Source organism: Balaenoptera physalus (genome assembly GCF_965194825.1).
Source record: "Balaenoptera physalus genome assembly, chromosome: X".
Taxonomy (NCBI): Eukaryota; Metazoa; Chordata; class Mammalia; order Artiodactyla; family Balaenopteridae; genus Balaenoptera; species Balaenoptera physalus.
Window position 1 is genome coordinate 4,775,444 of NC_138903.1, and position 23,430 is coordinate 4,798,873.

The 23,430-nt window shown below is 49.6% G+C and overlaps 1 protein-coding gene across 2 annotated transcripts in view; it reads right to left on the minus strand.

The window, feature by feature from the left end:
* LOC309652462 (pseudouridine-5'-phosphatase-like) overlaps positions 1–23,430 on the minus strand; it is a 134,330-nt gene that overhangs the window by 86,117 nt on the left and 24,783 nt on the right. For both annotated transcript variants that reach the window (XM_082446307.1, XM_082446306.1), the window contains exon 2: positions 14,091–14,309. In XM_082446307.1, coding sequence (XP_082302433.1) covers positions 14,091–14,309 — 219 coding nt within the window. The remainder of the gene's footprint in view (positions 1–14,090; positions 14,310–23,430) is intronic.

Below are 23,430 nucleotides of genomic sequence, written 5' to 3' on the forward strand. Positions count from 1 at the left end.
CGGGCCCAGTTGCTCCACGGCATGTGGGATCTTCCCAGACCAGGGCTCGAACCCGTGTCCCCTGCATTGGCAGGCAGATTCTCAACCACTGCGCCACCAGGGAAGCCCCTGGACAACTGTTTTTAAGTCAGACACAACATACTGAGCTCCTTGAAAACGCCTGAGACCAATACAAACATGAAACCCAAGAGAGGGACCTGATCACAGCCCGTGGCAATTACGTCCCCTCTTTGTGGCTCAGTTTTGTCCACTGTCACACAGCAATGATTAATGTTCCTGGTGGTGGAGTTGTAAAGGAATGCCTGTAAAGGGTCCTGCATGTAAAAGCACACACAGGAAGGTAAGGCCCCAACAGATGTTAGCCATGGTCACCACCATTACATCAAACTTCAGGTTGCAGTCAGTAATGAATCACGCGAACGTCCTGATACGTTATTGCATGACTCCTTCAGAAATTCTGTATCCTTTATTTATTTATTTATTCCTTTATTTATTTATTTATTTATTTTTATTTTTGGCTGTGTTGGGTCTTTGTTTCTGTGCGATGTCTTTCTCTAGTTGCGGCGAGCAGGGGCCACTCTTCATCGCGGTGCATGGGCCTCTCACTGTCGCGGCCTCTCCCGTTGCAGAGCACAGGCTCCAGACGCGCAGGCTTAGTAGTTGTGGCTCACGGGCCTAGCCGCTCCGTGGCATGTGGGATCTTCCCGGACCGGGGCACGAACCCGTGTCCCCTGCATTGGCAGGCGGACTCTTAACCACTGCGCCACCAGGGAAGCCCTATTCATTTTTTTAAGCGAACAAAAAATTTTGGTTTTAAATCAGGGAAATAATCTTTAAAAAAATTAGGCCTATTCTGTTTGGGTTTGAAAAACAAACACACAAACCTGAAACACTTTTGTATCCTTTAAATACTGCACACCAACTTTTTCTTATTCAGTCACTCTGAGAAGTAAAAGACTGAAAATGTGAAAGGAGTTCTGTCCTGTGGAGAAGCTGGTTCATTAGGTACATAAATGAAATCCACCCAACAGCTTGTAGCCTTGGTGTGCTTAAGTAGGTTTCAGGGCAGGGCAGAAAGACAGCTCTTGCTACAAAGAAGCCACACTCACAGGACTGACCTACAGGGGAAGAAATAAGAAATGTGGAGCATCAGGGATCCTGATAGAAGAATGTTTCCATCTGACTTCATCCTAGAGACCTAAGATTGGTGAGAAAGGACACAGAGGCTGCCACGAAAGTGGATTTGAAAAAGGAAAAATGCAGAAAAGACAGCGGACATGAGTTCTTTCAGGTGGTGCCTTGGAATTCATGCGTTGAGTGGGTATATCCATCAAACCTCTAACTAGCTCAGGCATCATTTGTAACACTTCACCCTGAACCCAGAGAGGGTTCACTCCCAGGGGGGAGTGAACAGGACCCAGGGGGAGATGATACCACACAGCAATGCACACACCACGTGTTTCAGGAAGCACAGAGCGGCTGCTGATGCCACCAAGGGCAGTAGGTCAAACGGTGGCCCCCTAAAGATATGTCCGAGTCCTAAGCTCTGGTGCTTCTGAACGTGAACTTATTTGGGACAAGGGTCTCTGCAGGTGTGATGAAGGACCTCCAGAATGAGATCATCATGGATTTATGGTGAGCCCTAAATCCAATGACTGGTGTCTTAACTCTGTTCCTGCTGTTATAATAAAACACCACAGGCTGGATACTTCATAAACAACAGAAATTGATTGCTCACAGTTCTGTGGGCTGGAATTTAGATCAAGGTTCTGGCAGATTCAGTGTCCGCTGAGGGGGCCCTCTTCCTGGTTCACAGACAACTGTCTACTCCTTGTGTCCCCGCATGGTGCAAGGGGTGAGGGAGCTCTCTGGGGTCTCTTTCATAAGGGCACTAATCCCATTCGTGGGGCTCCACCCTCATGACCTAATCACCTCTCAAAGGGGTCACCTCCTGACACAATCACACTGGGGCGGTGGGGGTGGGTGGGTTAGGGCTTCATATATTATGAACTTGGGGGTGAGGGGGGATGACAAACATTCAGGTCATAGCAACTGGTGTCCTCACAAGAGGAGACACACAGACACAGAGGAGAAGCCCCGTGAAGACGGAGGCAGAGACGGGAGGGAGGCAGCCACAAGCCCAGGGACGCCTGGAGCCCCCGGAAGCTGGAAGAGGTAGGAAGGATCTTCCCCCTGGAGTCTCCGGAAGGAGTGCAGCCTGCCCACACCCTGATCTCAGATTTGTGGCCTCCAGAACTGTAAGAGCATAAACCTCTGTTGTTCCAGGCCACCAAGTTTGCAGTCATTTGTTACAGCAGCCACAGAAACTGTGGCCCCAAGGACCCAAGGTAGCAGCACTGGGTGGTGGAAACTAGAAGCTGGGGCCTTGATTCTGAGAAGACGACATAATTCATGACTATAAACATGAACGTGTGCTGACAACGTTTCAGCAATTGTTAGCAATCAAGGGCAGAGCTCAGGAAAGAAAAAGGAAACACACACACACACACACACACACGGGAAGAGAAGCCTAGCAGCTGCTCTCGGCATCAGTAGGAAGAAGCCCGAGGAGCCTCCAGCTGCCACCTCAGACCCAGAGACCAGGTCACTCTGCTGGGATCAACAGCCAGGAGGTGCGAGGGTGCTGGGAGCTACAGGAGCAGGTTCTCAGAGGGGGGATCTTGACACCTCTCCCTCCTGACAGAAGACCTTTAGCAATGCCTGGATTTTAATGTCGCTGTGGATTCCTAAGGAGTGCTTTGGAAAGGCATGATCACAGGCCATGAGTTCACATTCCAGGGCAGACAGGGGAGATAAGGTCCTGCTGACTCGCCCTGAGGGTTGCCCTTTCCAGGGTGGATTCTAATTAGGATTCTTACCTACGTATGGGAGGATGGTGGGGACAACCAGACATTCCACCCTCCTTCCCAGGGCAGGATTTGGAGAACAGGCCCATCAAAGGCAATGACAACTCAAGTGAAGGGTCGCCTTCCAAGACGAGCAAGGCCCAGGAGCCTGAAATTTCCATCCGCCCCATAACACACTCAGAAGAACCTGACACGATGCCTTCCCAGTCTACCACTGTATTTAGGGCAGTGGTTCCCCAGCAGAGACAGTTTAGACCCCCACCCCCCGGGGCATCTGGCCACATCCAGAGACATTGTTTGGTTGTCACAACTAGGGGAGGGGGGGGCTCCTGGCTCTGGTGGGTGGAGACCAGGGATGCCGGTCATCATAGGCAGTGCCGTACGCAATGTTCTCAGTCAGGGCAGCGTAGGAATGGCCTAGAAGTCCAGGGGTCAGATTCCTCACTCTTCAGTTTACTTCTCCAAACCTGCATCCTCACCTATAAAATGTGAGTAAGACCAATCCTGCCTACTTCACGGGACGAGTATAAAAACTGCAGATGATATAAAGATATAGGAAGCATGTTCAGTTTTCAATTCCTACACAAATAGGAGATGATGGAAAAAAAGGTGGGTGCCTTCTCAACAATTCACATCAAAAATGGATTGATTTCCTTCACCTGATGCATCCAATAGAGACGAAAACAGCAGTGTCATTACTGTGGCTATCAAACTAATATGAAAGTGATCAGCCCAAATTGTGGGGACCAGAACAGTCAAATGAGATAATTTTCCACTGTCAACTATTTTTTCCTTGCTGCCATTCTGCAGAAGTTTCAACACTGTGGCCAGAGTTTTTGTGCATGTTGTTTCCTGGGAATTATCTCAAATATAAAATTCTTTTTTTTTTTAAATTAATTTATTTATTTTGGCTGCGTTGGGTCTTTGCTGCTGCGTGTGGGCTTTCTCTACTTGTGTCGAGTGGGGGGCTACTCTTTGTTGCAGCGCGTGGGCCTCTCACTGCAGTGGCTTCTCTTGTTGCAGATGGAGCATGGGCTCTAGGTGTGCGGGCTTCAGTAGTTGTAGCATGTGGGCTCAGCAGTTGTGGCTCGCAGGCTCTAGAGCACAGGCTCAGTAGTTGTGACGCACGGGCTTAGTTGCTTCGCGACATGTGGGATCTTCCTGGACCAGGGCTCGAACCCGTGTCTCCTGCATCAGCAGGCGGCTTCTTAACCACTGTGCCACCAGGGAAGTCCTCAAATATAAAATTCTCGGTGTTATCGTCTATGCTCTGGGGAAGGGTCTGGTAAGGAAACAGAAAGTCTTCCCCTGTGTTCCTGTCTAGGCTGCCGCAGAGATGCCGCAGGCGCCAGCGAATGGGAGGCTGCAGCAAGCCCCTACCGAGGGTCCTCTCCTTTCCACGGGTATCTCTCAGAGGAGGGCTCTGTGGTGAGGAGCTGAAGCCCCACTCAACGTGCCATGACACTGCGACTAAGGTCCCACTGAGTGTGTGCTCAGGGGGACACGGAAGCAAGGCCCTTCCCCTAGTGGCTGTGTGACTCGGTTTGGGGGAGAGGAGACAGGCACAGCTGTGACATTTACGGGAAAATCCTTTGTACGGCATGCAATTAACCACCATTTTCTACCTCGCCTGTCCAGGAACTTTTAACAAAATACAACTTCGTAATCCGTGAACGGCTTCTGGTATTTAAAAACAGAAACGAAATTTTTTTTATTGTGGTAAAATATCATCAAGTTTACCATCTTGTGCATTTTTAAGTGCACAGCCAGTGGCATTCAGGAGCTTCACCTTGTTGTGCAGTGGTCACCACCAGCCATCTGGAGAACTCTGTCACCTCCCCAGACAGAAGCTCTGTCCCCACTGAACACTGCTTCCGCCCCGGTAACCTCCGCACCATTTTCTGTCTCTGTGACTCTGACCACTGCAGCTGACTCCTGTCAGTGAAATCACACAGTATGTGTCTCTTCTGTCTGGCTTCTTCCCCTGAGCACAATGTCCTTAAGGTTCACCCGTGTTGTAGCCTGTGTCAGAATTTCCTTCCTTCTTAAGGCTGAATAATATTCCGCTGTAGGAATATAAGACATATTATTTATTCAGTCATCCATCAGTGGACACCTGGGTAGCTTCAAGTTTTTGGCTATTATGAGTAGTTGCTTTCCATTCTTAAAAAATACAATTTTTTTTTATTTCTTGAAAAGCAAGCTGCAGCTGAAATATTTTGTCTGTTGTGCACCGCATCCCCGAAATAATGCTAGGAGTATATCTTCCAAGATTGAAAATAAATAGACTAATATACAGCTGACCACTGAACAAGAGGGGTTTGAACTGCGCGGGTCCACGTTCAGGTGGATGTGTTTCAACAGTAAACACTACAGTGCTACACGGTCCGTGGTGGGTTGACTCGGCAGGTGAGGAGGAAGTGCAGACACGGAGGGCCGACTATAAATTACAGGTGTTGTTCAAGGTTCCACTGTACCTGTACTGTCTGTGCACACACTGCGTCCACTCCTGGGCAGGTCGGCTACAGGGAAGCTGTGGGATGCGGGGCAAGCCAGGCGGCCCCCTGGAACCTGGCCGTGTTCACTGGGACGACAGGTCACTCCTCACCCCACACAGGTGCCACCCACCCCCCGAGTCCACACCTGTGCAGTCAGCACCTGCTCCTCAGACACCCAGAGCCTGTCCAAGCGGCTGGAAGCCACTCTCCTCAGCTGCCGACGCCTTTGAGGGCCAGGCCCATGACTAAACCATCACGGCCATCTATCTACTCATTTTCTCTCCACTGAACTGAGGGATCTTTCAGTAAGGACTTTTTATCCATGATCTTTTCCTCCCAAGTATTTAAAAATCCACAGGGGTGGCTTCCCTGGTGGCGCAGTGGTTGAGAATCTGCCTGCCAATGCAGGGGACACGGGTTCGAGCCCTGGTCTGGGAAGATCCCACATGGCGCGGAGCAACTGGGCCCGTGAGCCACAAGTACTGAGCCTGCGCGTCTGGAGCCTGTTCTCCGAAACAAGAGAAGCCGCGATAGTGAGACGCCCGCGCACCGCGATGAAGAGAGGCCCCCGCTTGCCGCAACTGGAGAAAGCCCTCACACAGAAACGAAGACCCAACTAGGCCATAAATAAATAAATAAGAGATCTTCTTTAAAAAAAAAAAAAAAAATCCACAGGGGAACTGCCACACATTTAAAAACAAACTGCAGCTCATTCTTTTGAGAAAAACCTTTACGCCCACAGTTAAGTAATAGCTAGAATCGCAGGAAGACAAGACATGTATCTCGTGGCTTAGTCTAGGATGTCTCTGTTATAATTTAGTCACTAACAATTCAGGCACCTGGCAGTCTTTGAATGCCAGAATATTTAAACCAGGAAAAAGGAGTAACGTCCATGTACATCATCAAATAAGACAGTACTCTACAGGACAAGGGGAATCAGAATTGTAAAGGTCTGTTACTGGCATTACTGACCAGCAAATGATTGTGAAGGAGCGTGGCATCACGAATGTGGTTTGTTACCACGTCCATACTCAATACTGTCCTTTCACTGCTGTTGTGATTTATTTCATGATGAGGAAAGCTATGCGTAACCTGAGACTCACACCTTCTCTCCGTATGTGCTGTCTGCTGGATTCTTTTTATGTTTGCAATTCTACAGCTTCGGTGCTTAAGTAATAATGACTCTTGAAACTTCAGTTCCAGTCCTGGTTTCTCAGGTGAATGTTAATTTTTGCCAGTACCACGTCACACTGCCACCTCACATGGGACTGTGTTCCACTCAGACCTTCTGACTCCACCTTAGGTCAAGCCCTCATAGCCTGGCCCTCCTCCCGGCTAACTCTCCCCTGCCGTCGTCATCATGTGCCATAAACCCAGAGGAATCCCCCCACCCCCACCCCCGGCATGGGTTTCCCTCTGGCACATCATCTCTTCAAAACTCCCACTGGTTCTAGAAGCAGCAGACAGCTTAGCTCAAGACTAAAGACCTAGTCGAGCCGAAGTCCTTGCCCATTTCTCAAGCACATCAGCAGTAAGAGGCTTAGCTTCGAGCCGCCTCTATCTCACGTGCTCTCTGCAGTTTCCCCAAAGTTCAAGCCCCCGTCCCGACCACAAAGCTGCCACTGCTCCGAGAATATTCTGCTTTATTTTCCTCCACTCCCCTTCCACCACTCTTTTCTGAATTTTCTTTCTGACGTAAAACTACATGTTACTGTAGATTTCCACTTAAATGGCTATGCACATGTCCTAAGCTGATTAATGGCTATGCACGTGTCCTAAGCTGATTATACACACCTTTCTTTAATGTGCCCATGAGCAGCCACCCAGCACCAGATGCCCTTACGGACTGAGTGAAGGAAGAGGAGAATTACAGGATGACCCTAAGGAAATGAGTGCCTTCTTGCCAGGACGGTGGACCGTATGTTCAGAAAGTGGGGCGGCAGGAGCCGATAATGTCTGCTAAGAGCCATGGGGGACTAAGGGTGTAAGACACATGAAGAATAAAGTAGAAGAGAGAAGCAGAAGGCGGGGGGTGCGGGGGTGGAGACAGACATCATCACCCGGGCTAAAGCAGGCTGGCAAAGAAGAAACGGGCTTGGGCAGAACCGGGACTGGGGCCCACACCGCGGAGAGCGGTGTGCACTTCGCGCCCGGGCTGTAGTCTTCAGGGGCGCTCAGGGACAAGAGCGCAAGCACCCGCTGAGCCCGGCAAGGACCATCCTCCTGCCCAGGGAGTCCCCACGTGCGCTGCTCTCCAGCTTACGTCGGGGGGCCGCACTCCACGGTGGGCACGGCCGCGTTCCTGGTTTCCCGAGGGGACCCGAGCCTGCGGAGCACGGGGAGACTCCGCTGACGGGAGAGCGGGGACTGGCCGCCCCCCCCCGCCGCAGAGGCCTGGGCACCACAGCCTCGGCTGCCCGGGGGACCGGGGATCAGTGTGCACTTCCGCTCTTCTGCTGGGTGATCTGAGCAGGAGGAGGGAAGAGAGCTAACCCGAGGGAGCGCGGTGCGGCCGGGGCAGGGGTGGGCGGGGCCGGCACCTCCGAGGGGCCCGAGTGATGGGCAGCGCGTGGGCGATCGCTCCTGGCCTCGGCCTTGTCCCCCTCCTGTCCACTGGCCCAGATGCCACGCCCTGGGCTCTTCCGTGGGAAATCCCCCCATCCCAGCCCGTGAAAAAGAGCAGGGAAAGTAGAGAGCCCGGTCAACAGGAGAACCCTCTCGGGGGTTTCACATCAGAAGAGGCACCGACTTTATGACTGGCCTTCTACACCAGTTACTCTCGCTGAATTATGCCAAAATACATCATTTCATCCACCTCAAAGAATCCATGACTGAAGAAATGTGCTTCAAAATACAACGGAGCATATATACAATCAGCATCAAAATACAATCAGCATCCTTCATGGGGACCCTGTTAAAAAGGTTTCCTTACGTCCCGTGGCAAAAATTTTTCTTAGGTTAGGCCACATACATTTCAATACTTCTTGTCAAAAAGTTGTGCCACGATTCAGAAGATGTCTCTTCCCAGAAGATAATTGGACCTTCCTCTGACCTACATCCTGTATTTCATCACTAAGGCATGTGGTAAATGCCTACAGAACATCCTGGTCAAAAGTATTTCCCTCCTAGATCATTCATGACCCACTTCAAGGAGAGGCATCCAAAGCATTCGGTCATTAGGCTGCTGATAGGAAGGTAATCAAGCCACTTGTGCCTGGCCCTCAAGCCCCATGGGCCAGCCCTACCCTCCCAAGCGGCTGGACCCAGGCAAGGACACACCCACGTCACTATCAGGGGCTACTTTGCTGGTGCCTGGCCCAAGCGGGGCACGCCTACATCATAACCAGGGCCTGCTTCCCCTGGCGACTGGCCCAGGCAGACAGGCCTGCATCACAATCAGGGTCTGCTACCCCTGGCAAACTGCCATCCCTTCCTTGCTAAGTACCTGCTGGGGCCACAGCTCTCACCCTGAAGTAAGAGCTTCATTCTCAAAATGAAGGATATTGAATTAATAATAGACCGTCCCTACAGACAGCCTCCTTTTCTAATGGGCTCAAGATGCCTTCCACACCCTAAAATACCCCACCAGAAAACACGTTCAGAAAGAAAAGAAATGAGAGTCAAGGGCTCATGCTACCATCCACAGCTGCGTGGTGGTAACAAAACGGTGAGTGAACAAGGTGAAAACCTAGACCTAGAAAGAGGGCAGTGGTGACTTTTTCTAGTTATAGTCACCACACCCGGGACTCCCCAGGAGGTCACCTTTCCAGTGGAATTCAGGTTTGGCTCAGATAAAAGAGGCGACGCGAGGAACGCAGCAAGGGTGGAAACTAGGGAGCGAACTTGATCTCTGTCCTTACTGTGTTTGTGACTAACATGTTATAGAACAGAAACTGTAAGGAAATGTGCTTCCAGGTCTAGGTTTCCACGCAGCCTTTCCTTCGGCTCCACAGTCCGTCCTGCGTTTTCCTCCTGTTCTTCTTCCCTTCTGGGGTACGTATAATCACCAAATACTACTTCTCATCCTAACCCACTCAGAACGTCCAGTGGCACCTTCTGACCTCGGTCCCTGGTCTCACCCAACATCCCAGCACGATTTTACATGTCTTCTGTTTGGTGCGTTCTTGGGCTTTTCTTTATACTCTTGTCATCTTCTCATGCTTAGCTCACCTCCCAGTTATGTGTGTGGAAACGACCTCATGTTTTCAAGAAGACACTTTAGAACCACTGATAAGTCCTTACTCTCATCTGTGAGGCTTGTAAAAGTTTAAGTATACACAAAAATTCTCAAGCTAAAAAGCCAGATTCATAACCTTGATCAATCAGTAAATAAAGAGGTCCTCTACCCCTCTTGTCTAGAAGAGGTGAAGGAGTAGCACAGAAAGAAGAGTCATCCAGGTGAGTTCTGTAGGACTAAACTGTCTTTGAAGAACTAGTTCCTGCCTCACTTCTATAGTGGAGGTATCTGGATTCAGTTCTCTTCTGTTGCCACCTACGATTAGCACCTTACTTAACTCATACCTAGTCACTGGGAGAGACAAACGAGGATACTACAATGATTGGATCACCAAGCAGATTTCACAATATAGACTTGTTGGCAATCCAGCCAAACAACCAGACTAGCTGGGTGAGACATCATATTTTCTTGGAATCGTAGTATAACATATCTCAAGTAAATCTTAGAATATAGGACAAAAATTCTAGAAAGAAAACCACTTGAAAGGCTTGGGTGGATAAGGAAGAAAAAGGATATTTACATTCCTAAAACATCACAGGTGCTTCGTATGTTAAACCATGAAAGAGACTCCAGGTCAAATATGAACTGTATAGACAAATCCTTAGCTGCATTAACTAAGAAAAAAAAAAAAGGACTCATAACTACAATCAGAAATGAAAGATGGGACATTAAAACCAATGCCACAAAAATAAAAAGGATTAAAGGAAAATAATATGAAAAATTGTATGCAAACAAATTGGATAACCTAGAAGAAATAGATAAATTGCTAGAGACATACAACCTATCAAGATCAAAGCAAAAAGAGAAAGTCTGTTCAAACCTGTAACTATTAAGGAGATTAATTCAGTAATCAGAAACCCCCCAACAAAGAAAATAGGACCACATGGATTCACTGGAGAATTCTACCAAATTTTAAAGAATTAATACCAGTACTCCTCAAACTCTTCCCCACAATTAAAGAAGACGATATACTCCCAAACTCATTCTGTGAGACCAGCATTACCTTAGTACCAAAGCCAAACAAAGAAACTACAAGAAATTGATACAAATATACTCAGCAAAATACTAGCAAACTTATTTAAAGAGCACATTAAAAGGATTATACACGATGACCAAGGGGGAACACAAGGATGGTTCAACATACAAAAATCAATGTGACACACCATACTAACAAAATGAAGGACAAAAACCACATGGTCATCTCAACTGATGCAGAAAGAGCATTTGACAAAACTCAGCACCCTTTCATGATATAAACACTTAAACTAAGAATAAAAGAAAACTACCTCAACATAATAAAGGCCATATATGAAAAGTACACAGCAACATCATACTCGATGTGAAAAGGCTGAGAGCTCTTCCTCTGAGATCAGGAACATGCAAACATGCTTTCTCTTGTCACTTTTATTCAACACAGCACTGCAAGTCCTAGCCAGAGCAATCAGGCAAGAAAAATAAATAAAAGGCATCCACGTTGGAAAGGAAGAACTGAAGTTATCTGTTCGCACATGACATGCTCTTATATGTAGAAGATTCCACACACATACACAAAACTGTTAGAACTAATAAACAAATTCAGCAACATTGCAGGATACAAAAATCAACATGCAAAAATCAGTTGCATTTCTATACACTAACAATGAACAACGTGAAAAGAAAATTTAGACGCTTCCAGTCACGATAGCATCAAAGAGAAATAAAGTTAACCAAGAAAGTGAAAGACTTGTACACTGAAACAACAAAACACTGCTGGAAGAAACAAATAAATAAGACACAAATAAAGGAGACACACATAAATGGAAAGACATCCCATGTTCACGGACTGGAAGATTTGATACTGTTATAATGTCCATACTTCCCAAAGCGATCTACAGATTCAGAGCCATCCATATCAAAACTCCAACAGCAATTTTTGTAGAAATACAGAAATCCCTCCTAACATTTATATGGACTCTCAATGGAACCTGAAGCGCCATAACAATCTTGGAAAACAAGAACAAAGTTGGACAATCTCACACTACCTGATTTCAAAACACATTACAAAGGTACAGTAATCACAACAGTGTGGTGCCAGCATAAACACAGGCATATAGACCAATGGAATAGAATAGAGAGCCCAGAAAAAACTCCTCACACATATGGCCAAATGATCTTCAACAAAGTTACCAAGACCACTCAATGGGGAAAGGACAGTCTCTTCAACAAACCTGTGTTGGGGAAAGTGGATATCCACGTGTGAGGAACAAAGCTGAACTCATACTTTACGCCATACACAAAAATTAACTCAAAATGGGTTAAAAACCTAAAGGTAAGAGCTAAAACTATAAAGTTCCTGAAAGAATACATAGGGAAAAAGCATTATGACACAGGATTTTTTAAATCTCTTCGATATGACACTAAATGCACAGGCAAGAGCAGAAACAGCCAAATGGGAGTACATCAACCTTAAAAAGTTCTGTGTATCAAAGGACACAGTCAACAGAGTGAATAGGCAACCTATGAAATGGGAGAAAATATTTGCAAATCATGTATCTGATAAGTGGTTTATATCCAGAATTTATATAGAATTCCTAGAACTCAACAAGAAAAAAACAAATAACCTTATTAAAAAACGGGCAAAGGACTTGAATAGACATTTCTCCAAAGAAGACATACAAATGGCTAACAACATATGGAACAATGCTCCACGTCATTAATCATTAAAGAAAGGCAAAACCAAGAGATTACCACTTCACACACATTAGGACAGCTACTATCAAAAAGACAAAAAATGACAAGTGTTGGTGAAAATGTGGAGAAACTGGAACCCTTGTGGGCCGTTGGAGGAAGAATAAAATGGTACAGCCAGTATAGAAGACAGTTATGGTGGAGCCTCAAAAGACTAAAAACAGAATTACCTTATAATCCAATAATCGCACTTCTGGGACCATACCCAAAAGAAATGAAAGCAAGGTCTTGAAGAGCTATTTGTATATACATGCTCACAGCAGTGGTTTTCACAACAGCCAAGAGGTGGAAGCAACCCAGTTATCTATAGACAGATGAAGAGATAAACAAAATGTGGTCCGTACAGTGGAATATGATTGAGTCTTCAAAGGGAGAAAATCACATGCTACAACATGGATGAACCTTGAGGACATTATGCTAAATTTAAAAAGCTAGTCACAAAAGGACAAATACCGTATGAGGCACCTAGAACAGTTCAAATTCACAGAGATAGAAAGAAGAAGGGTGGGCGCCAGGGGCTGGAGACGGGGAGGAATGGGAGTTAGGGTTTAATGGGGACAGAGTTTCAGCTTTGAGGTATAAAAAGTTTGAGAGACGGAGTGGTGATGTTTACACAACAACTTCAACATTCTTAACACTACCGAACTGTACACTTAAACATGGATAAGATGGTAAATTTTAAGCTGTTTCCTGTGACATATGGATGCGTTCCCATCACTAAAGTCTGTCGGGATTACTGGGTGTGCAAACAGCCCAGAGGCAGCTGATGAAGGGAGTGTGAATCGTGGTGCTTGTACCCGTGCCTGAGGGGTGTGTGTGTGTGTAACCCAAGAACAGCCCACACGGTTTCTGTGTGACACAGGCAGCGGTACTAGCAGGGCCCTTTGACAGAAAATTCTCTAGTTCCAGGGAATACTCAATCTGCCCCTCTGGCTATGTGTACAAATACAGGTAACAACACATGTTTCAAAAATGATGACAACTCATGTGAATACAATTTTGAATCCAAAATTACTGCCGTAACCGTAAACTTTTTCTCCCTCGGCACCAGGAATTCTGAAGACTGAGTATTCACCTTTTCTCCGAGAAGAATCTTAAAATAATACTTCATTTTAAAGCATTTTTTGTCCCTGTAATCTAGAGCATTCTTGACCTTCTCACTTGTAGCAAGAACCAGAAGGCAATTCCATTGTGATCAATCTTCAGTTAACATGCCCCAAGGGAGAAAAATCATCTTCCCTTTCAAAGGAAAACAAGTAAAGAGAGCGATAAAGGCCATACAAACAGACATGTCAGAACTGAATTATGCCTTTAACTTTAAAAAAAAAAAATTAAACTTCTTTGGGGAGATTTAGGTGCTTGCTTATCATCAAAATGTTAAAGTTTGCATAGCTGCTGAAACCTTAGTCGTGTTATCTGATTATGAAAAGAGAAAGCCACCTAGTTTAAACATTGAGGCAATTCTGTCAGGAATGTAATCTTTACATAATACTGATGCAAACAAAATGCAAATGTCTTTGGACCTCAGGAGTCAGTGAAAGGAATGTATATTCTTTTAAGAAGCCTCTAAAAAGACAAGATTGAATCGCAGCATAGGACAGCATCCACCGAACTCTCTCTCGAGTCCCTCTGAGCCTCACAAGGAAGAGAATTTTCCGAGAAGTTATCAAGACCAAAGGACAACCCTAGCATGCCCCGCCTGAGTGTGAGAGTCACTACTAAGGCGAGAGACACGATGGCGAGGATGGCAGAGGGCGGCACCTGGCATGAGCGCGGCGCTGGGGAACACCTCCTTCAGCTTCGCCTGGCTGGCTTCCACCAGCTCCTCCTTGGACGTCGGGAGCTGCAGGGTGTCTACGATGATCTGGGCCGCCTCCAACGCCGTCTTGCCCATAACGAGGGACTTCACATCCCAGCTGTATTTCTTCCCATAGCGACCGCAGACTGCCTCAAACACCACTGAGTACAGCCGTTCAGTATCTGCAGACACAGTGAGATGAAGACACAGAGGCTTTTAGGGTGGGCGCGGTGGTAATGCCAAGTCTACATCAGAGAAGCACGTGTGTTCACAGTGCAGGTCAGGTTCAGGGCGGAAAGCTCTCTCGGGGAGACCTATGGACGTGGGGGAGACGTTCTCAGGCCACGGGGACCAGACGATGCCCTGGGCGGCCTGCTCTCTGCTGCTCGGGAACGTTACAGGCTGGCCCAGAAAGGAAGTCTCTACTACGGTGAAACTGCCTTGTCTACGCGCACATACGCATCTGGGCCTGAGCACGCGCTTGACGCCCTGAGCTGGTCCTCCCAAGCGTGCACCGTGACGGCAGCACGCAAGGGTCCGTGTGCGAGCCCTCTGCGTTCAGTGCCCCGAGGAACTACTCCCAGCCGGCACGAGCGCCGGGCCGCGGGCGCAGCGGTGAAGCGCCTACGCGAGGACAGACACTCGTGCGCGGCTCCGGGTAGGAAACCACAACTCCCGTGCTTCTCGTTTCCTCGCACGGGACCACCGCCCTCACGGCACTTGCGTCATCAGGCGCGGGGGTGGGGGGCTTCCCACACCAAGCCTTCCTGCAACAGCGGCGGCGTTTCCTGCAACGTACCTAGATGCCGACGCTCTGTGGTGAAGGAATCAGTCCCAGGAGGCCGCCACCCACCCCGTGGCTGACCTGCCCTTCCCCTCCCCACCGGCTAAATGTGTCCTGCTAGGGCCTCCCTGTAGGCTGCTTCCCCGGACAGGCCCTGGTCCCTCGGCCCCACGGTGGCATGCTTCAGCCTTGACGATGACCAGCAACAGAAAGAGCTTTTCTTTCTCCTCTGCTTTTCAAGGCGAAATCATCTACAGCTGCGTATCAAGTACGCAGAATTCATCTTCAGCGCTTTAACTCCTTGGGTCCTCACTGTTCTACCACGGGCTGGATTCTGGGGGGACGGAATAAGACACACAACAAGCAGATCTCAGATTTCCACCCTCCGACATACTCGCCAGACTGTGCTTGGGCATGACCCCTGGGCTGGGTAATAAATTCCCGCTTTTGTTTCCTTTTCTGTTTTTGGTACAAAAGAAGGTGGGACTTGAAGAAAAGTCTTCCTGGGCTCCTTGGTAGAAGCAGCCAGCGTTTGCATAATAACCTGAGTGGTTCCAGTTTTTCTAGCACCCACGCTGCACTTAATCTCCCTAAAGAAGTCCCAGCAGAGAGGGAAGGGCTGGTCCACCCCTCTGCTGGACGACGAGGAGGGCTGTCTGTGACACATGCTCTTTTACATCCTTCTCGCCCGTGAGCGGACACAGAGGGAGGGCTCTCGGGGTGGGGAGATGGATGGACTGGCAGGGAGGCTGTACACTTTACTTCTTACACGTGAGCACGTTTTCTTACACGTTTTCTTCTAGCGGCTGAGAGAGAGAGAAAGACTGACAAAAAGACACCGTCGGCACCAAGCGAGTGAGAAACCACTGATGGGTTTGCGAAGGCGAGGGAGCGCCAGGAAAAGCAGCAGAGGCCGGGTGGGGAGTTAACAAGAAGGACTCGTGCTGAAGCAAGTGGACGGGGAAGGAGAAAGGAGCATGAAAAAAGACTAATGCTGAAGACAGAAAACAGGTGTATTCTTTAAAAATGCTTCAAGCAGCGTTTATTTAAAGCTGAAGCTTTCAATTTAAAAGGCACAGAACGGTGGGATTATAAATCTGTAGGAGACTGTGCCGACAGCCACTTTTCTTCACAATTTAGATAAAATCACCCCAAACCCTCGGTGGAATAAGCGGGGATCTGAACGCATCGCCAAACTCCTCAGACCCGGCAATGAGTACGCCAGCTGACAACAGCGTACGATCAATGAAAGGGACAGCGTTTTGAAAGGAAGAGGTTCTCCAGAAGCTAAACTAAAATGAAGCCGCATAAAGTAGCTGTGCTCTGCGCCGTGCTTCTGGGTTATTTTTCACAGGAAACTCACGTGGTTTTCCACAGGCTACGCGCACACAAGCTGCTCCCTTCCTCAGGTGTGTTAGGAAAATACTGCAGGTACACGAGAACCTCAGCCCTGGGTGGCGGGGGGGATAGGATCCAGGCAGCAGTCCCAGCAGGTGCAGATGAAGGGACTAGGCAGGCAGTGACACGAGGGCATCGGATGGCGGGGGGGCGGGGTGGGGTGAGGGGGGGTGAGCGGACACACTCAGCCCAGAGGTTGGTACTTTCATCCGAGCTGCGGGCTGGGTCCCCAGGTGGGAAAACGTAAGGCACTGACGTTTAGGGTCACTGAACTGTTTCTATAAAAGGCATCACCACACCTGGAAGGCCTCTCTGTTTCGTACGAGGCTGAGCTTCTGTCGTTGTACTATGCTTAGTAACAGCTTTTATCATCGAGAACCTATTTAAGTGCTGGCTGAGTCCGTCCCAGGCTCTGAGGACAGTATCCGTTTGTGTTTCAGCTTATGAAGACGGAAGGGGTGAGCGTATTTCCCCACTTCTCTCTTGCACGAAGCTGCACCTAATCCAGTTCTAAAGGCATGATCTGCATTATTTAATAGCAAAACCCCTCAATCAACCCGAGAGTAAGAAGCATGTAGGGTAGGACCTGGCTTGGTTTCTCTGCCCACCCCACGTCCGTTTCCGAACCACACCGACACAAAGCAAGGGCGTCCTGATCCGAGAAGAGCAGCGAATGCCCAGCCTGGCCTCGTTCTGGCTGGACGTCCCAGGAGGCGGTGCTTCGCCTCGGCGACCTGCGGTTTCTCCGGGGGCACCGTGGGGAGCAGCGGCCGCCCGCAGGCCCGGGCGTGCGGGAGGACTCTGGGCTGGGACCCGGCCCCGCGCTCGGAAGCCCGGCTGGCCTGGCTTGGAGGCGCTGCCCCACAGCTGGCCAGCCGCTGGGAACTCAGGACACGTGCTCAGCGCCCCGTTGGGCCTCAGCTTACCCGTCTGCACCCTGGGGGGTCTTCCACGGGCACACGCCTGCTAGGCGCCTGCGTCAGCTGAGCGGGTAACCGGCGCAGCCGTGAGCACGGCACCCGGGCCGGCCTCCCCGCCTCCAGGGCCGTCTGGGGCGCACGTGCCCTGCAGCGGCTCCGCGGAAGGCGGTCAGGGAGCATCTGTGAGCTCAGCGGAGACGACGGACGAGCTCTGCTTTCCCTGCCTGCACACCACAGCTCCCAAAACGGCAAGGGCTGCTGCATCCGACAAGTCACAGGGCCTCGTTCCGGGTGCTTTACTTTAAAAGGAAGTGGTAACCATCTGGGATTCCTTCCCACAGTGTTACACGTTCCCTAGCTTCACAAATACTTGTTAACTGACCACCCGGCCTCGGACAGGCACACTGACGCCGCGTCCCCAGCCCCATAATCCATAAACTTCCGGAAACGGAAAAGTTCTCATTCAGCAGCAAAAACAGAGTCAATTTTAATGTTTAATATTTGGGACACTTAGCCTGAACCTTCTCGCGCTTCCCTGTACAAACACCAACGAGCTTTGGATTACAGACGCTGCCCCAGGCCACCGCCGCCCCCCACCCCCCACCCAGAGCGTACATATCACGGAATCAATGCATTCCTCTTTAAAATAATAATTTAAAAATCGAAATACAACTGGCTCCTCCGGTTTTGGAAACGGACTGTGGACCCACATTGATCACCGCCCTCCGGTCAACTTACACCTTCCATATCCTGTACACCTTGAACAAAGCGAGATAATGCTTCTCAGAACTTAATATATCTTGAGAACAGTCTTACTTTGATTATTTCCAGTTACTAAAAAAAAAGGAGGAGGAAGGTGACCTAAAGACACTGTTTTGTGCTACAGATAGTCAGTTCCTTAACGATACAACATACCTTTCCACGTGGAAAGGCGGACGAGCCCATCTTGGGCTAAAATCAAATTGTCACAGTCTGGCAAACAGGAAGTTGCAGAAGAGGAAGCAGACGGATGTAGCCGGCTCCACTCTTCCTCTCACCCAGAAATGGAGCAGTCTTCTTCCACGTGGTGAAAGCTACGTAGTTTACATGTGAAACGGCTTTAACGATAAAAACGCGGCGCACGGTACATTTTGATCAAAGTGGTGGTGCCGTTTTTCTAAGCCATCGTGGTAGTATATAGTAGGTAATCAATCACTGAATACACTCCTTGAAAAACTTCACTTATTTTGTTCACCTACCACTGGTTTCCCTAACCCACTGGTTCTCAAAGTGTGGTCCCTGGACCAGGAGCATCAGGAATGCAAATACTTGGGCCTCACCCCAGATCTACTGAGTAGAAACTGGGTGAGGCCCAGCGCTGTGTTTCATCAACCTCCCCCCCACCACCAGCAGGAAACTAGGGTGTGCGTGCTAAACACGGGGGAGAACCACTGACCTGACCTGTTTTTACCAAAGCCCTGTGCTCTGCAGTCAGCGATTTTAAAAACAGATCAAGTTTAACCAAGAAAAGCTTGATTTTAACGACTACACGCATAGATTAGCAGAAGTTAAAGAAAAAATAATCTATTTACACTTTCCTCTGTATTGCATCCCATGCATACTTAAACTTTCTTTTTTTTTTTCTTTTGAAGCAACATGTATCTTGGAGTAAACTACAGACAACTTGGTGGAACATACCATACTGAAAGGATTAGTGAACTGGTTCATCTCTCTCCCAAGTGGAAATCGAGAAGGAGGATTTCTAGCCCTGGGACCACAGAACAGGAAGCAACAGCTGTTGCCGGGGGCCTCGGTTTGAGAACGGCTGCTGAGACCGACACACTTGCTCTCTGCGCTTTCTAGCAGGGGATCCTTGATTTCCTCCAGTGAAGAAGGACCTCACTGGAAAATAAGCGTCCGTTCCCAAAAATGGACCCTTAGGTCAAGCGGCACAGCCATCCTACAGCCTAAGCTCTAGATGACGAGAGCCTGCAGACACGGCTGGCGCTTCTCAGGAAGACAGGAGATGAGCCATCCGACCCAGCGGGCTCTGCTGTCAGGGGCTGCCCAGGGCTTTTCTTGACTTCTTAGGGCGGCCCAGCTTGCTTAATAATTTCTAGCACCCTCATGGCGAAAAGTGTTTGTGCAACAGCTGTTAGCTGCTGTTCTCCATGCTCCCGGCACACGGCGCGAAGCCCAGAGCCTCTATCGGCGCCACGCTTGGCTCCGAGTTGCCTCTGCCGTACCCCTGCCGGGTCAACCGGCCAGGGCGACCACCAGCCTGACCAGCCGCTGTGACGAGCAAGGCCAAAGCGGAAGAAGGTACCTGCTAAAGGCGCCGGTCACCCCAGGTGCGGCGGAAGGGCACTGGTGGATCTGGAGGAAGGCAGAAGAAGGTGTGGACGTATCAGGTTCTGAGAGGGGCTGGCAGGGGCACAGCCTGAGGCAGGAGGCCCTACAGGACAAAAGGCCCTTCCGGGAGCCAAGGAGGACCCGCCGGTGGTGAGCGCAAGCGGAGGCGCCTACGCCTAGCTCTCCGCGGGCAGACTCGGCCAGCGCTTGGCTGAGCCATGGCAGAAAGGCCGGCAGGGAAGTGGACAGCCCTCCCGGGAACGGGGCCGGCTGCAGGGACCGCCTGGCTGGAGGCTGCAGGGCGGGGGCCCAGGAGGTGGCTACCATAAGCGGGGCACGCGCATGGCTGGTTTGGGGGCGTATCTATCTGGCCCGTCCCGCGTGGGAAGCTGCAGGCGCGCAGCACTGATGGCTGCAGGGTCTGTGGTCCAGACGCTGGGTCGGACGCTCGGGAGGCTGTGGGTCGGTGCACTGCTGGCATGTCCTGTCTCTCGAGCGTAAGGCGTCTGCCAGTTGCTTGCTTTCTCACTCTTGGAGTCCAAGGTCCAGAGGCCACTGTCCTCCGAGTCGAGACAGCCACCCGGCAGGCTGCGCCGGCCCGAGAAGGACAAGGGTCCCACCCGCAGGGGGCAGACGGCTCTGTCTCCAGGACAGGACACCACTGTGCAAAGCCACCGGGTGAGCAGAGCAGCTGTGGAGACTGTGCGGGATGCCGCAGACATTCCAGTCCCGTTAAAGGAGACAGGCCCCGAGCCGGTCAAAGACCCTGGGCCGCACGCTGGACCCACAGGCCCTGCATGGACGGCCCTACGTCTCCTCCTGGCCACCTGACCCTCCACAAACCCACCCTCAGCACGTTCCCAGCCGGAGGTAGGACCCCACTCCCTACCTAGCTCCGTTCACCTCTCCCCTGGGTGAAGCATGCCTCTTCACATAGGTGCACTGGGCACATTCTCTGTGAGAGGCACTGAAAAAACGTGGTTAAGTGAGACAGAAACATCCTTGCCAAGTTAAATACACAACTCAGTGATTGGGACTGAAAAGCTTATTAAAGTTTGTTTGGGGGAAAAAAAAAAAAAAAGGAACAGTCAAATACCTGCAAAGGTAAAGGGAAGCTTTGCAGAAAGAGTGATAGAGAAAAGGCAGTATGCAAATCAGGGTATTTTTCCCAGCTCAGACCTACTGATATGTGGCCCTCTGCTAACCGCAAGGACCTGGAAGTCCAGGAACATCCTCTCAGACCTGAAAAGGGACGCCAGGCAGAGGCTACGTTAGACGCCGAACACAGAGGCCTGGCATTCTGGGGAGGAGAAAGAAAACAAGACGAGGAGGACACAGATGCCGTCTCCAGCAAACACTGCAAGTCTCCACACGCTGAGGGCGCTCGGGTGCCCTCTCCAGGGGCCACCAGCACTGCGCGTTGTTTATACACACGGGGGAGACTTCCCTAGTCTGTGCGGGTTAACCTTTACCGATGAGCTTGCATGTAAGAGGGAACACATCCTCGTGTTTAGGGATGTAAAAGACCGAAATGAGTAATTAGCAAGCATGAGATTATGAGTCCCAGTAATATGTGCTTCAAATTAGCAGCTTGCTTGCTCTAGCAGGCTTAGAGGAAAGTATTTAAGGGTCTGATGTACTGTTTCCTGTGGCTAGAATTTTCAACTGTAAAGAAGTAATAACAAACTCAACTCCTTAAAATGAAGATCGGTAATAATAATTTAACTGAGTGATCACTTGTAAAGTAAAAATCTTGATTAGCATTCAGCAAGATTCACTGGCATTGTCAATTATTCCCTTTAATAGTTATGGGTATTAGTCAAGAATTTTTTTTTTCTGGTAATCCATAATAAAGTTTAAGAAAATCATTTTAAAAATGAACCGGTTCAAAAAATGTTGCTAGATCGTATGTATCTCTATGGAAATATATCTGTACTGGAGGGAAAAAAATGAACACTGACTCTTAGACTCATAAACCTAAATGAAAAGCCAAAGCTATAAAACTTCTGGAAGAAAATACAGGAGACCATCTTTGGAACCGTGGGTTCTACGAAGGTTTCATACACAGAACACACAGTAAGAACCCTAGAAGAACACATGGATAAAGGGGCTTTCATCAAAATTAAAGGACCCCAGGAAGAAAAGGCAGGCCACAAAGTGAGAGAAAATACACACACACAGACACAACTTATATGCAGAATCTACAAGGCACCGCACTTTACAGCTCAGCGGTGACACAAACAACCTGCAGTAGAAAGAATAACAGCCCCGCAAAGATGCGCGTGCCCTCATCTCCAGAACCTCTGAATAGGTTTCATGGCAAGATGGACCTTGCAGGTGTGGTTACGTAAGAGTCCTGAGGTGGCGAGATGATTCTCCAGGATCACAAGGATCCTTCTGAGAGGCAGGCAGGAGGGCCAGAGTCAGAGGAGATGTGAGGACAGAAGCAGAGGTCAGGCAACACAGGGTCACAAGATGAGGAAGGTGGGTGACCTCTAGAAGCCGGACAGACAAGAAAACTCTCCTCTAGAGCCTCCAGAAGGAATGCAGCCCTGTCAACACCTAGATTTTAGCCCAGAAGGAATGCGGCCGGACTGTTCCTGAACACAGAGACACTCCTGGAGTCAGCCTATCAGTATGAGGACGTGGGGGACAAAGGACAGGGTGCGTGAGATGGTTCTCAGTCAACCAAAAGGAAGGCTGTCTTTTAGAAACCGTGACGTTTGTGCCCAAGGACAGAAGACTTAGCAGCGTTGTCCCCTACCTTTGGCCTAGGAAGAGACCAAGACTTTCTCAGGATTTAAGGTATAAAATGAGCTTTCCCTGAGGAGACACAATCTTGATGGATGCGAACAATGGCCTCTTAAAAATAAAACTGGAAAGACTCCTCCCTCAGTCCTTACTACTGAAGTACATGGAAAGGTCAGACACCACAGTCGGAGGTTAGGGGCTGACTCTACCCAAGGGATGCAGGCCGGGAAGACCACCCTAAGAGGGCCGACAAGAGGTTCATCATGCCCCCTGCCGAGGGGCACCGACAGGCAAGGGAGGTAGCTGCTGTAGACACAGCGTGCGTGTCCCCTGAATTCCTGTGTTAAATGCTAATTCCCCATGTGATGGACGCTGCTAGGAGGTGGGGCCTTTGGGAGGTGGTGAGGTCATGAGGGAGGAGCCCTCCTGAATCGGATTAGGACCCTCCTAAAAGAGACCCACAGAGAGAGCCCCCCAACCCCTTCTGTTACGTGAGGACACAGACGTTACTGTGAACAGAGATCGGACTCTCCACAGACACGGAATCCACCTGACCTTGGTCTTGGACTTCCCCGGCTCCAGAACCGTGAGAAAAACACGTGTGCTGTGTGAGCCACCCAGCCTGTGTACTGCTGTTAGGGCAGCTGGAGCAGACTGAGGCCGAGTGATGGCAGGACTCCCTCGCACACGGAAGGACTGGAGCAGGACAGCCGGGCACTGCCCCACGCGACGAGCGGTCAAGAAAGACGTGATCTCTGCAGCAGCTACCAGTTCCAGCGCCCCGGACGCCAAGTGCGAACAGTGATGAGTCTTCCAGGGAAACCCCAGATGCCCCTGCACACCTGCCAGGTCAACTCCGGGGGGCCCCAGTTAGCCAAGGGGTGCGGACAAACGGCCTTCCACCTACCCACCCCCATAATCACACTGAAGCACTTCACGTGGAAAACACAGGAAAAACAATTCCTCTCCTCGCTTTTTGTTCTTGTCTGTATTTAGGCAAGGGCACAACATAGACAAAGATGGTAAAGAGCAACAACTCAAGATTCTCTGCAGTATTTTACTTAGACTGCGGCGAGGTAACAAAAAGGCCCAGCGACACTTCGTTCTCCAAAATTGTTT